The 15,405-nt window shown below is 33.4% G+C and overlaps 2 protein-coding genes across 5 annotated transcripts; one reads left to right on the forward strand and one right to left on the reverse strand.

Annotated features, from left to right (window-relative positions):
• Positions 1-1,172: 1,172 nt before the first annotated feature.
• Positions 1,173-8,377, reverse strand: LOC105344644 (hydroxyacid-oxoacid transhydrogenase, mitochondrial). 2 transcript variants are annotated; one of them, XM_011452465.4, is made up of 14 exons: positions 8,226-8,377; positions 7,216-7,259; positions 6,935-6,978; positions 6,633-6,686; positions 6,383-6,537; positions 5,761-5,957; positions 5,406-5,483; positions 4,776-4,881; positions 4,422-4,574; positions 3,946-4,044; positions 3,691-3,769; positions 3,342-3,438; positions 2,884-3,041; positions 1,173-2,486 (listed from the first exon to the last, which is right to left on the reverse strand). In XM_011452465.4, the coding sequence occupies exons 1-14, from the start codon at positions 8,276-8,278 to the stop codon at positions 2,403-2,405; spliced, it is 1,401 nt and encodes a 466-aa protein (XP_011450767.2). In that variant the 5' UTR covers positions 8,279-8,377; the 3' UTR covers positions 1,173-2,402. The 2 variants fall into 2 exon arrangements, with proteins under 2 accessions (XP_011450767.2, XP_011450768.2); XM_011452466.4 differs by having other exon boundaries at positions 8,241-8,350.
• Positions 8,331-14,761, forward strand: LOC105344645 (uncharacterized). Of its 3 annotated transcripts, none has more exons than XM_011452470.4 (9): positions 8,338-8,476; positions 8,579-8,636; positions 9,097-9,770; positions 9,999-10,106; positions 12,202-12,371; positions 13,195-13,290; positions 13,575-13,787; positions 13,963-14,031; positions 14,333-14,761. In XM_011452470.4, exons 3-9 carry the CDS (start codon positions 9,122-9,124, stop codon positions 14,432-14,434), a joined length of 1,407 nt encoding a protein of 468 aa, XP_011450772.3. In that variant the 5' UTR covers positions 8,338-8,476; positions 8,579-8,636; positions 9,097-9,121; the 3' UTR covers positions 14,435-14,761. The 3 variants fall into 3 exon arrangements, with proteins under 3 accessions (XP_011450770.3, XP_011450772.3, XP_011450771.3); XM_011452469.4 differs by having other exon boundaries at positions 8,340-8,476; positions 8,587-8,636; XM_011452468.4 differs by lacking the exon at positions 8,579-8,636 and having other exon boundaries at positions 8,331-8,476.
• Positions 14,762-15,405: the final 644 nt, after the last annotated feature.

Genomic DNA, 15,405 nt, shown 5'->3' on the forward strand with positions numbered 1-15,405 from the left:
GAAGCATACTAGTCCCTTTTTCTCGCAGGAAAGATTATTATATCTAAATTTACCTTGAAAGATGAAAAGTTGGATTCAGAAGCATACAAGCTCCCCCCCCCCCCCCCCCCCCCCCCGACGGATTAGGAATTTCATGATTTTGGAAAAAAAAAATTGGGGTAAGTAATTTTTTTGGGGGAGAAGTATATGTATACTCCCCCCCCCCCCCCCCCCCCCCCTGGATTAGGATTTCCATGATTTTGGGAATTATTTTTTCTCAATATTTCTGAGGATAAGTCTAGCCCCCCCCCCCCCCCCCTTTCAATTTGCGTCCGACGCCAGTGCATGTTCATTTACAGGTATCCAAACATTGTAAAGATCGCACTTACAAATGCAAGGGAAAAAACAACATCTGCACGGTTCGAAATCAGAACTTCTTTCAAGTGCAGTTTAAAACGATACTCCATTAATTCCTGTTAGCGTTCCATCATGTAAAAATTGCTTTTATAATGTAATTTACCAATTTGTAGTTGTAATTGCTATGCATAACAATTCAGTATACTGATGACATTTACTGAATTTTATTCTATCAAATTATACGAAGTATTTGATTAAATAAAATTCAGTATTCACAGAAACGATACTTTTTATATTGCTAAACAAAATTTTTATAGAAAGCAATAACGAATATGTGTTGTAGTTCTAAAGATAAAACTCAAGTGTTTAACTCTCTATAAAGATAAATTACCGAACCCCCCTTCTCTCTCTCTCTCTCTCTCTCTCTCTCTCTCTCTCACTCTCTCTCTCTCAGAGGCAAGGATATCGGAGCTTTTTGTCTGTTTGTAAAGTAACATCTTGTTTACAATGAACTAATACCGTATGTCCTGTAATTTTCGCGATGATCTAATTTTCGCTTTTTTCGCGATCTCTTTTCAATCGCAAATAATTCAATACGCAGAAATTATATCCTGTAGCATTTTCTATAAGAAACTGTTTAAATTGCAAAAAATGACTGACGCAAATTAAAAATGTAACAGATTTTCCCTATATTCCCAAGTTTTGTGACACGCGGAAAAAACCGGATATAAGGTATGATAGTATTAATACTTTTTTTCATTGGTATTTCAAAGAAAGAAGATAATGTAGGTGAGATTTACTATTATCACAAGAAAAAGTCAGAAAAACTCACAAAATTAGTTAGTTGCTTAGATTTATTGTACAAATTACTGGTATAAAAATACAGACTAGATGAATCACATATAATTGATTATACCCTGGGCCATTTAAAAAACAAAAATGATAACCACTACAAATTTAAAAAGCAATAATTGATATAGGTTCATTTTGATAAAAGCTATGATAAATCTTAGTCATTTTTACTAAATGAATAGCAATATACTGTTCCAAAATATGAAACAAATACTATCTTAATTTTCTCTAAACACATATACATCTATAAAACAAAAACTATACTGTATATCCATTTGTTTGTTTTTTTTGTGTGCTGCAAATTTTGCAAACATGAAATACATGGAAAACCTTTTCATTAACAAAATTTACTCATGAACAATCACATGCTATTCAGTTTTACATGGTACAAAATAACTTGCTACAGTTATAAAATATGATTCATGAATGTTTATTTTGTAGTGATTATAAAATGGCCCTGAAAATAAGGAGAAATTTGTGGATATACAGTATGTACATTAAAATAGAAGTAAACATATCTCGAACAAGACAGATATATATTAATAAATGCATTATACAACCTAATCAAACAAGTAAATCAACAAATAGATATAATTGGTATTTTGATATTTCTTCTTTATATATGATATAATCCACAAAATAAGCGTGGCAAATGCATAGCATTCTGTTAAATGTGCATTAATACACATTCAACAGAAGATGTAACTTTCTATACAATTGAAGCACTTTATATACCATGCATAATATCTAATCAAAACGATATCTAATAGTTTTCTTTTTTTGACAATTTTTCCAAAATAAATACTATATTACTTAATTTTTCTTCAGAATGGTATGTTTGCTTAATCTATCAATATCATATTTCAGTAGAGTTAATTGAGCTATCAATTCATCAGAAATTGCAAAAATATAAAATTGCCATTTTGATTTATAATCTTATTTGTGCCATTTACATGAATTCATGCAGTCATCCATTTAAAAATAAAAAAAAGTGGGCACTTGTTATCAAAAGAGCTAAAAAAAAAGTTTCACACATAACGACAAAACAATTAATACTGTGAATTGTACCGCGTATTACAAATTACTTCATTCAAAATAGATTGTCAAAATTGATTGTTTCTTTGATAATACAGCATGAATTGCATCTTTGGGTGATCGCTACTCTTCAATCTCAATCCTATTAAAGTGTCCACAAGTATGGACAAGGCCATTCCTTAGTAGTTTTTCAAAGATTTCTCCAGTATTCCCGTGATAACCTCCTCATCTATTGCTTTGGGGGACAGTTTGGTCAAACGGTGCTGCAAATGATGTAAAATACATGTAAATCAAAATCAATAAAATAAATGTGAAATTGCAACTAGTTCTTGAAACCAATCATTAGCATTATCATTAGTTTACATTACTTCATCATTAGGTCACTGTGGGAACATTTTCATGTAAAAATTCTCAACACAGGCAATTGTGCCGAATATACGCATCACAAACAGGATATTTTGCAATTTTTCACATGAAATTCAAGTGCTATATAGGACATAAATTTGTCTACTACCAAAAATAGTTCAGAGTACCTAACTCATCTGTGATAATTTCACATGAATTTCAAGTGAAATTGATGTCACAGTGAATGATTTTTTTTATTGAAATTTGTGAGAGTCAAAATTGTTTGTGTACTTCTCTATGACATTTTATCCATACCTGTGGCATGGTGCCTTTGACCAGGTTGGGGATGTCGTCCTTGGTATATCCCAGGCTGGTCAGACCGTCGGGAACCTCCAGGTCCTGCATGATCAGTCGGAGGCGATCCCCCAGAATCGGACCCGCGTCCTCGACCTTCTTGTTTGTTATGTCTACCCCTGTAAATTTAATTTTATACAACCAAATTAGCATTTCAAAAAAAATCACAAATGAATTGCTCTATACCTATACATATGATGCACATAGTATGTATAACTGTAACAACTTCCCTAAATAACAGTACAGGTATACATTCTAAAAATGTTTGTCTTTTAAATCTTAGAACTGTATTTGAATCAAAACTGTGATACATGATAATAAATGTATCATTTTATACTTATTAAATAAGCAGTAATAGTGAGAGATTTCACATATTCAGGAAACAAAAGGGAAAAGGAAACAGAAAGGAGACTAATTACCCAGAAAAGAGGCAGCTTGTAAGTGGCGCTCTGGACAGGCAGAGGCTGTGAACTCAAACACCGCAGGGGCAGTGACGATGACGGACAGGCCGTGGGGCTAAAAGAGAATAAATATAGGTACATGTACCTTATGTCTGTGACCAAATTCTAACAGTCTCTTTTTGTTTTTATTTACAACAAACTTATGGTATACTTTATTCATGTGTCACAATGAGGTTCTATTTCTAAAAGCCCAAAACATGTTAATTATAAAGAATAAAAATTCTGGTGCATGTACTATTTTAGTATTCATTATCAGCGTGAGACACGAGACAAAAAAGAAGAAATAAAAAAGATCATATATACATACAACCATAGGATGATCGTCATCATAGCCCTTGGACATGAATTCTCTGACTAGACCCGAGATAGGGTACGACATAGCATGGCTGAAAAATACCATGAGATAGACAATTATGCAAAAAAAATATCTAAGAAATTAATTGAAATTTTGAAATGTTTTACTACCTACTTGCCACCTACTTGTCACTGCAGCACCAAAGATTACAGAATAATGTGTATAAACATAATAAGAGATTTTAATAGCACAATTTGATAAAATTACCACAAATGACATCCAGCATTTCCGAATCCTATTCCTGCATAACAACTGGCTAAGTGCATGATAGATCTTGCCTCATCATCACTAGCATCATAGACTGCCCTGTAAAAAGTTTAAAATCATTCCTAAATTGTATCTACATGTACCATAGACATGTGGGTATAGTCAGTAAAACTTACAGATTCATATATACATCTGACAAATATATTTGTGTATCATATTACAACAATTTTTTTTCATTGAAAATGATTAATTGTATACGCTGTTTTATTACTTTTGTGGGAGGAAATTTTTGCATTTTGATTAAAAAATAAGGCACATTTTTTTTTGGGGGGGGGGGGACTTTGAAATAAATGACACAAATTTTAGGGTTCACATGTAACAGCAAAGCTTCCCAATAAACAGAGCTGTATAGAAAAACCCAGTCATACATGTACTTAATATATTCCATACGTCAAGTTCTTCAGCAATGCCAATACCTTCTGATGTATTTGTTGGTGATTTCCAGAGCATGCCTGGACCAGATATCACTGACTGGGTTATAGCCCTGGTAGGCGGGGCGCATGTTTGGATTGGTGGGTCGAGGGGCCCTATCGTAGTATGGCAGTGCAGTGTACGATTCAATGGCATGGCTGGAAAAATGGGATTATTATCTTTATACAATATAAAATTGTACAGTTTTATATTATGAAGATTTATCAAAAGGCATGAATTCAAAACTGTTCAAATATATTTATTCATTTTACTGAGAGATATAAACTACACATTTAATATTTAGGTTTTTTACAAGTATAGGTATATGAACCTCATTAAGATTCTATTTAGCTATTTACCACAAAACATCGATTCCACTGTAAGCTGCCACCCTCTCTGGCATACTTTTAAGATGAAGGGGATCAACAATACCCAGTGTGGGACGAATCTCTCGGTTTGAGATACCTACAATGTAGCACACAAAAAAAGTACATGTATTTATGAAGTAAATCAAAAATCTGCATCTTGTACAAATCAGAAAAATGTAGGGACTTATTTTCTACAGTGAAAGCTGCAAGCTCTCTGCAGTGAAAGCTGAATTTTACCAAAGGTCTTAAAGAAAGCTTCTCCCCTAAATATATTTTGTTACTTTGTCAGAAAATTTGAGACATCCTGAGTAAATACCCTGATTGCTTTCAATTGGTTATATTGAATGTAATCATTTGGTAAGACTTTTGATGAATATACCGTTTAGAATGTTATATATACAATTTAATTAGCCAGTGCAAGTAACTCAATCTGATTAAAATCAGATCTTTGATCCACTCCGACAAATTCTGATGTCACTACACAAAGCGACTATCAGAATTTCGGAGCGTTACAAAGATCTGATTTTAATCAGATTGCAAGTAACTTAATTTGTAAGAGAAATGAAACTTCAATCTTTGTTATACCAATATTGTATGAGTAATTTAAATCAGTAACATTACCAGTTTTGGCTTTCATGTGCTTCAAGTCGAACACAGCAGTTCCTGTCGTCTCACTTCCTGTTCCTGCTGTGGTTGTTACTGTCACAAACATTTAAGAACATTGAAAAATGAAACATGTTTGTACATATTATAGTATAAATCATACACTTGAATAAGTATGCTACTGCAAGTGCTGTAATATGTATTAAAATAAGTTTAATCTAATCTGAGACTCATTGAGACTTTCAAATTATTAATTGCTTTGAAAATATTGTACATGCAAAATAATGGTTATTTACATTGTATTGCATCAAATAGGCATCCTCCACATACATGTAAATACATTTTTAATTAGTTCAATATATGTAAATCTCACCGGCAATCAGTGGTTTGAGTTTGTGTGTAACAGGCAGTCCCTTTCCTATGGGGGCATTAACATAGTCCAAAAACTCTGCCTTTGGGTTGGAAGAGTAAAGATTGGCAGCTTTACAGGTGTCCATCACTGAGCCCCCTCCCACAGCCACAAAGACATCAAACTCACCCTTAGTGGCAAAATCAATGGCAGCTTTGAAACTGAAATTTCAACAATGATTCAACTTACCGTAATAAATTCATAAATAGACCGCTTCACAGTAACTGCAATACTGCTCTTTTGCAGGGCAAAATGACATACCAGTAATTTGGTGAAATATGACGTAACATAAATTGTTTCAATTATGTCATTCAATTATCCACCTACAAAAACTTCGGCAAAGTATATCAATTTGACCATGCAAGAGAGCAGTACCACAGTTACTAGTACCTTGAAGGGGTCTATTCATATTTAAAAATTTGGGGAGAGAGAGAGAGAGAGAGAGAGAGAGAGAGAGAGAGAGAGAGAGAGAGAGAGAGAGAGAGAGAGAGAGAGAGAGAGAGAATTAGGTTAAGAACAGTTGCAATTTGTCCTGAAATATAAATGTTTTTAAAAACATGGATTTTGAAAACCCTGTTTTCTTCACCTTTGATCACTGGGTTCCACTCTACATTTATCATACACACTGTACTTCAGTCCTGCTTTTTCCAGGGCATCACAGACTACCTGGACTGGGGGCAACTTAACCAGAGTTCTGTCTGTCATCACACAAATATTTCTACCTCCTAGGTTCTTGCAGTCCTGTTCAAATGATAAATGGAAAAGACCTGAAAATCTTCATTCCGGCATTGGCATTCAGCAAGAGCATTTTCAGATGTTAAAATCAAGTGTCTTACCATTCCAATTTCTTGTGTAACCCCTTCCCCATATCTTATGTTGGAACATGCCATCTTGAAAAGAGAATACATTTAATGACTGTCTAACAAGTAAATGACCATATCAGATATCATTGGCAGACATTCCAAGTTTGTAGTCACTTCCTACTAGTACTCATGTAAATTATATGTTATTAATTATAACATGATAATAATACTTTGTAAACTTTGGTATTATTAAAAATGATTATCCGTAATTACTAGCTGGTACTGAGTATCTGGAGCACCTAAGAATTATCAGCAATTCTCGCGATTCAACTTACTTCAAATGCATATTCCTTTTCGTCTGTGTTTGTTCCATATTGCTCTATAAAGGAAAAATAAAATGCAAAAAAGCAACATGCATAAAAACAATAAAAAAGTAATTAAAATGAATATTGGCAGAAATGAAAGACAGTGTACCTAATGTAATCAACCTAAATACATTACAAAATGATATACTGCCATATTTAGAAACATATTTACATATTTAATGGAAAAAATATATAGCTGAGAATCGAGTCAAGTGTATAAAAATTGCAAATGAACTTATTTAATTACTTACTTCTCCCCTGTACTAAGGTGGCACCCTGTCTATTTCCTGCCAACCTGAAAACACAACTGTACAGTAGAATTTTAATGAGCTCTCATGAGAGAGAGAGAGAGAGAGAGAGAGAGAGAGAGAGAGAGAGAGAGAGAGAGAGAGAGAGAGAGAGAGAGAGAGAGAGAGAGAGAGAGAGAGAATGACTGTCTTCATTAGTGAGATCAAGGCCCATTTCAACCCCATTTGGATGCACTTGCATGAAGGTGAACTGAAGTGACTGACTTTTAATAGTGGAATATGGGATTAAAATCTTCAACATTGATCAATATCTGTAGGTCTAGAGATAAGTTCTTCAACATGCTTGTACTGTCAAGGACACACTTTTTAAATTTAGGGATAAGTTTGTATATATTGTATTAAAAAATGGCTTTCAATCTAAAATATTAGAAATAAACTCCTGTGGTAGCCACATTGGAAACATTGTATTGTAACCATGAACATTCTAATGGTGCATATTTCTAAATAAAGAATATCAAAATATCTGAAACACCTACACATTATGCAGTTTTAAAATGCATGAGCATGATGAGGGCGACAGTTAAAAACTAACTATACATAGAATTAACACATTAATGGAGGGAACCCTCAGGTATTGCATATCTTTTTAAAAAAGTAAAATGATATATATCTCATGACCTCATATGGCAAGAAAAAAGGGTCAACATATTTTAAACTCTTAAAAAATGTGAACTTTTATACAGTAAAACAAAAATTTTGATACAAATGATCACCAAAAAAGTATCACCTTATGCATTTTAAAGTAAAACAAGAAATGGAGAAAAATGCACGGTTTTCGAGGTTAGTAACGGTGGTATGTGTTTACTCAAAGATGACCCCCATTATACATTTACAGATAATTTTTTAGTACGTCGCGTCTTCTTTTATTTCTGGAACAATTTATGTGTCAATTAAAACAAAACATTTTATGCAAGATATAAGATAAAAAGGTGTAGTTTTTTGCAAATACAGACCTTAAGTTACTAAACCTTTTAAATATTTGTCCCAATGCACTTTTCCCTGCCATTCTCGATTTCCTCAGTCAAATTCTGAAGTTGTTCCACTTAAAATATTGCTCGGGCTCGATATTCAGACCCGCTATCAGCTGATTGCCGATTTTGATTTTTTAGCTGCGTAAATGAAATTGGTAGCTGTAATAGGAAATAGAAGAAAAATGAGTTGATGCTGAACAATAACGAATTTTTATGGCATGTTAGCCTGTCAGGTATTTGTTATTTAAATCTATAGTATAAAAAGTATTTCGAATTTTCTCAGCTAACTCCACCCCCACTTAATCATTGTTTATCACCGTGTTCACATGGTTCAGTGTTTTAGGTGTTATACAGGCCGTTACTTCTTGTCAAAACCACCAGCTGTGGTAAAAGGTCTCGTTTGTTGTTATTTCTTCTGCATTTGTATAAATTTTCAATTTCATGAAATATTCATTTTTAAAATTTGATGTTAACAGCTAGATTTATGAAATATTAAAACAGAGACTGATAAACTGATTAAAACAATTAAATCTAAATGGTATTTTATGTATTTTTACTTTCTTCTAAAGAATCCAAGTTTTCTTGAAAATCTTGGGCCTTTTTTGGGGTTTGGTTTTGTTTTTACGTTGGGATGTATTCTTTTTGAGAAGTGGACAGGCATAGTGGATGTTATTCTCTTTTGAGAAGTGGACAGGCATAGCCTACATCCATGGATGTGTTACTTTCATTATTTTTGCTTAAAAATCTACAAAATGTATCTTAATTTGTTTGAAGCTATGATGTTATTTATAAACACTGATTAATAAAGTTCACTGTAATTAATTCTCTTTGTTTTTTCCTCTCCAATACCCAGATTCTGTGACAAATAGACTTGAGAAATGGCAACTAATTATCAGAAATTGGGACATCATTCAAGGCAAGGATTTTCCCAGCGTTTGAATTCAACTGAAGAGAAGAAATTCCCCACATCTCGGAAACTACCTGACTGGGTATGGAAAGCTCTGGTAAAGATTCTTGGAATCAAACTTAAAGGGCAGACGCGCGTGTCTTGTCTCTCTGTGTTCCTACAGGCTATTACTTTACTTCTAGCCTGCGTCTTCTCTGTCACGGGAATGATTCACACTGTGTATGATGTAAAAAGCAGCTCCTCTCAAACAACTCTCACTATCGGCTGTTCCAATATTGTGATTGGTTTCGGATGGGTATGTTTAGGCATATACTCGCAAAAACTGGCAGGAAGGCTGTTCTCAAACCGCAATTTCTCAGAAAGTGTTCGGATTCATTCTCGTACTTTTTTCAAGATCAGTGCTGTTGGGCTTGTGACATTCCTTAGTGTGACAATGATAGCCCTTAACTGTTACAGCGATTTCAGTGTGTTCGGCCCAAACAACTGTGACACCATCTTCCTGCATAACTCGATCTGCCATATCATGTATTCCTCCCATGTTGCCTTTAGCATAATGTCTTTGATCTGGAATTTGTTGGTGTGCTGTATTCTGCTATCTGTGTGTAGAACTCATACAATGGGTAAATCTATGTTTATACACATTATAATATGGCTTTGAAATTATCATTAAAATTGTATACATTGTCAATATGTAAATTCAATCAACATATTTATATGAAATAATTCAGGAGCATGATTAGAGTCAAATATTTTGAATAGGGTTGATTTTTATGTCTCAAGTCTGTTGCTTTGACTAAATACAAAGGTTATTAGTTTTCATATTTGATTGCCGGAATTTTGATTTGCAGGACTTAGAAAATTTGGAATGCTGCTAGAGGAGGATGCCAGGAATTATGTTCAGAGATTTCAGAAACAGGAACCAGTGCATTTGTCTCTTCTGAACCAAGTCGTGTCAGGTAAATATCAACGTGCAATTGTGCTTACCGGTATTAATAGTGGTCATGTATTAAATGTGTAGTTTCAGATAATTGTAGACACAAATTCTGGCAGTGATGGTATGTGTATGCCATTGTGTATGTGTCTCATTCTCTCTCTATATATAAATAGAGAGACAATCAGATTTAAATTATTTCTTTAGGAGGACATATGCAGGTATTGTTTAATAAGAAATAAAATGACCTTTTTAGAGATAGATAACCTACAGCTATTTCTCATAAAAACCTTTACTTATACCTGAAGTTTAAAACCTTATTATTATTTGAACTGTCTAGGGAAGTTATTTCCACCTCATCTCCCAATGAATTATCCTGAAAAATGTACTGGTGACTTGTTATATTCTAAAAAGCAAACCTCTAACTATGACAGCTAATATCTAGCTACATTGTATATACATTTGTATGTATTTATTTCCTTCTTATTTTATATAACACTATAAAGAATAACCACATACTTGTGATTTTACATGTTTATTATAGGTTTAGGTGACTCAGATCTGACTCAGATTACATTGCAAGATATATATGATGCACATATATCTTGTAAGCATGTCAAAATGATCTAGGTGATCAAAGTTTACAACTATACCTTCGATTGCTGCAGAAAAATATATATGCTTATTGTTGATATTCTTTTAAAACACACCACAGTTTGAAATGTCTTTTGTTCACATTATACATGTACTTTTCAGCAGACATACTGGTACTTGTATCTCAACTCATGTAAGTTGTGTAATAAAAACAAATTTGTGCTAATATAAAGATGCCAAAATGATGATCATGATGAATTATTTATGATGTCAGGGAATGAAACAATGCATGTCTTGTCTGAAGACGAAAAACATATACATGTATTAATCTTGGGTCTTGAAAATGAAAATCTGATAATAAAAAAATTCTTATTCTTTATATACAAAACTTCCTATTAATCTGATTGAAATCTTTTCATACAACTACTCTATCATAACAAGGACAATATCTCTATAACAAAGAGAATCAGGGATATTGCGTTTTATAATCAGGTTGAATTATAAAAAAGTCAATCAAATTGGATAAATGTCTAGATTTTTAAGATTTACCCTGGCATCTCTTGTTTGTCCCTTCTGTTTACTGTAATGTACAGTAACAAGTTCTTCTAAATGATATGAATTATAACTAACTGTGCATTTACACAAGTTTTAATATTTGATTGTAATTATACCCCACACAACAAAGTTGTGAGGGATATATTGTTTTGAACCCATCCGACGGTTAGTCAGTCTGTCCTATTTCTTTGTACTAAGTGAAACTCATCTAAACAGCTGCATAGAATTTTGTGAAACTTTAATTTGTAGATATTTAGGACAAGATGTGTTGATGTGCATATGACCAGGAGAAAAAGATTTCTTTATTTTTCTGTGAATTTTGGTGCTTTTGAACTTAGAGTTTTGACAATATATTACAGTAAAAATAGTACCTGAATAAAAAATTTGTACCACTAATATTGACATATTTATGTGACCATCTTTTCCATACCACAACTAAAATTTGTGCTTTATTTAATAGATAGCAAAGCTTGTATAGTTTTGAAATTCTATCTAGAATCCAATTATTCTTTCTCTGCTATACATACAACCTTCGTCAGATATCCACGGGTGATTGCGTCTTTTATCAATAAGTACCGGTAAAAGACGCGATCATCCGTGGGTATCCGGCGATGACATACAATATACTTGGTAATTTTTACCGTGTCCATTTTTGCCTCTATTAGCCAATTGGTTAATGATGGAATTAAAATTGATTGCTAATTTAATGTAAATGGTATTAGATCTCTTTAAATGTAACTTTGTTAAGGTGAATTTAATTGTGGCAAAATCTCAAACAATCGTGATATTGCATATTATTTAAGTAACATGTACTACAGTACAGGAAATAAAATAACAGTAAATAAAATAATCATAAAAAAGTACATGTATTAGGTTTGCACATGTAAATGTCATGTGTGTTTAAACAACATTAATTAGAGATCAAAATAGAAAAAAGGCTTATGCAATTTCAATGTGATATTTTGTTACAGAGGAGGGAGCAGACTTCTTTATTTGGGATGACAACATTGCCATAAAACCGGACTTGCCAGAGACCCAGACGGAGGGAGGGGTGGAAAAGTCTGTGGATAGTGAGGGTCAGGATAATTCAGTCAGTATAGTGGACATCACAGAGTCCATCAACTACATAGAGACCAACAAGGTATAGTACATCCTAGTGGATGAATGTATTACTTCCTTTAAGATGATCTAAGAATGGATTCAATAATTATTATAAAACCATGGAAAGGAATTACCGGTAATATATAGGATTTATGCTGATGCCATGATGTAGATAATGCCTGGTATTTCATTGTCAGTGAGTTTCACATTTATTTAATGACCATAAACCAGCTCGCTGAACTTTTGTTGGAATCATTAATATTCAGTATTTTCAATCCCCAGATGAGAAACCAAAACTGTTTACCTTTTGGGGTATGAAATCGATGATTACCGGGTATGTCACAAGAACATATAGCTTCTGTCTATGACCATGTAAGCTGAGCAATCATGTCATTGGTGAAATTTTCTTCATGAGATTATGAAGGTACCAATAAGAATTAGACATGGATTGTTCTGATCACATTTTTGCTAGCCAAAGGTTTAAGATCTGCTCCTGTTATAATATTATAAAGGAGAGGAGCAGATTGTAAGCCCTTGGCTAGCTAAGATGTTCTGATCATAAAAGCAAAAAATATCACTTACAGTGAGTTTTCCATATGAGTTTCTGATGATAATCCTATTCTTCGATTAGTGATTTTGTATTTACCATAGTTGCATCATTTGTCTGTTCACCGACTTTGGTGCCAGAATTTGACAGAAATCATGCAGCTTTTGACAATTGTCATATGGTCGATACCTGAAGTACATATACTACTGGTATCTGTTGTAAAGTGATGCTCATATGTCTTCACCAACAAGAAAACGATTTGATCTGTAAGATCTCCTTTTCAAATGTTAACACTTTTGATTATTTCTTTTATCAGGATGCCTTTGAGGAAAGTGATGACATCCCCTCCAAGTACTCCCTGAAGTCTGTTCTGACCACTGACCAGATTCTCCATTACTATTGGAGATTATCTGTAAGTTTTATTTGTAAACAATTCTGTAAACAATTAATATATGTACTGTAGAGAATAAAATTGTTAATATTTACTGGTACACGGCTACCTGAAGATGTGTCTCTTGTGTTGTCAATTGTAGATTAGCAAGGGAGATAACTTTTAACATTGACATGATTTCACAAGTTTGAAGTTTCCTCTGCTAGAAAATTTCAGCTTTTACCCCCACCCCAAAAAACCAAAAACAATAACATGTACATATTGTTCCATGTAATCTGAAAGTTAATATTTTTGTAACAAATTAGAAACGCATGCAGTTGACATCTACCTGCCTGCAGAGATGGATGGCCAGCTGGATTGCATTTATCATTATCTGGTGTGGGGACTACATTTTGTACTGGATCAGTCATCACTCCAAAGTCTTGGGCATCTTGGAGTTCCTCATTCCTCTTGCTCTTCTCTTTATTGCTACATCAGCTTTTGCAGAAGCCAACTTTGAAGGAGAGAGGATGATTCAGGTATGACAGATTTAAAAAGTTTTAAATTTTTTTCAATGAATGTAATTTAATGTAATAAAACTTCTACACAGTGAGAACAAAAGTTAGAAGTTATTTATGTTTTGTTAGTGGAAAAAACTTTTTTTGTACTCATGATGCACTTTACTTGCATTACATGTAGATTCCTTTGTTACAGTGCATATATCCTACGGAGGACAGATTGAGAGTTCAGGCATTCCTTCGCCAGCAGCCACTCCAAATGAAGGTAATTAAGCAGTTATCAGACTGTGACTTTATATACATCAATTGTAGGCTGCACAGAGCTGTCTTGGTTAAGTTCTGAATGTTTATTAACAACTTTTCAGGTGTGAAGAAAGAAGCAAATACAGTAACTTCTAGCTACTTTATAATTCAAGTTCTCATTCTCATAATGATGAGCAGGCACTATTATTTTTACTTTTATTTATTCCAATAAGGCAATAACCATGTATTCAATTAATGAATGTAAAAAGGATAATGTTAATCTGCCTTGTTTAGTAATCCAGCATTTTGTCGAACTATTTCAGGTATTCAACATTAGTGTTTCCTACAATGCGATACTTGGAGTCATCCTTGCCTTTGCCGCGGCCATTGCCTCGCGAATCATTCTGGACGAGCTTAGCATGTAAGAGGTCCATGCAGTTGACTTTGAAGTACATGTACTATATTGTTGTAAATACTCATCATATATATATCTATATATACTCATTTTAGAGCTATAAATGAGATTAAGATATACCTGCAATGGCTATTTTAAGTCAACCCCATAGGCCACGTATTTCTGTTATAATTGCCTAATAAAATTGTCATGGGTTTTTGTACAATTCTATATATTTTGTATATTTTAATAAATTAAAAAGATATTTATATCACATTTATTATATGAGATGAACTATGTGTAATTATAAATTGTATCATATACATGTAAACAAGCTTGTGCAAAATGTTTTCTTTGATTTTGTTAAAATAAATGCTTTACACATGTTAATTCAAGTTTGTTTAAAATTTAAAATGGTTTATGCCTACTTTCCCAGGCTCTGCCACTTTATGCCAACGTCCGACTTCATTGCCATATTGAAAAGCGAAATATCTAAATTTTGCATTCCAATACTTGCAATACAGAAAAAAAATCTCTGCATGGTGCATCAAGGGTCCTCCACACCTTTCGGAAAAGTTTTGCACACAAGCCCTAACTTTTATACATGTATATTCTTAACGATATGAATTCTAGCATGCATTCTACTTGAAAATGACAGAAAAAACTCATTTTGGGGGAAAAATCAACCTCCAAATTTTATATCGCCATTCATAACAAGAGGCCCAGGGGCCACATCGCTCACCTGAGCAACAATTGCCTTAATTCTGATCAAATTAGCATTACAGTATCAAAATATCTTGACAACTAAGTACAGTAGATCTTGCTAAAAAAAATTGAAAATCTGCAAATTTTTATCCACCTCTTTTTTTGGGTAAATACCAAGCCCCTTTTGTTGTTGTACCTGTAAGAAGATTTTTCTCTATCCTATATACCCCTACCCCCCATTTCGTGGCCCCACTTTTCTCTAGGGAATCATGGTTTCATCAAACTTAAATCTGCATA

Source organism: Magallana gigas, chromosome 5 (genome assembly GCF_963853765.1).
Source record: "Magallana gigas chromosome 5, xbMagGiga1.1, whole genome shotgun sequence".
NCBI classification, from domain to species: Eukaryota; Metazoa; Mollusca; class Bivalvia; order Ostreida; family Ostreidae; genus Magallana; species Magallana gigas.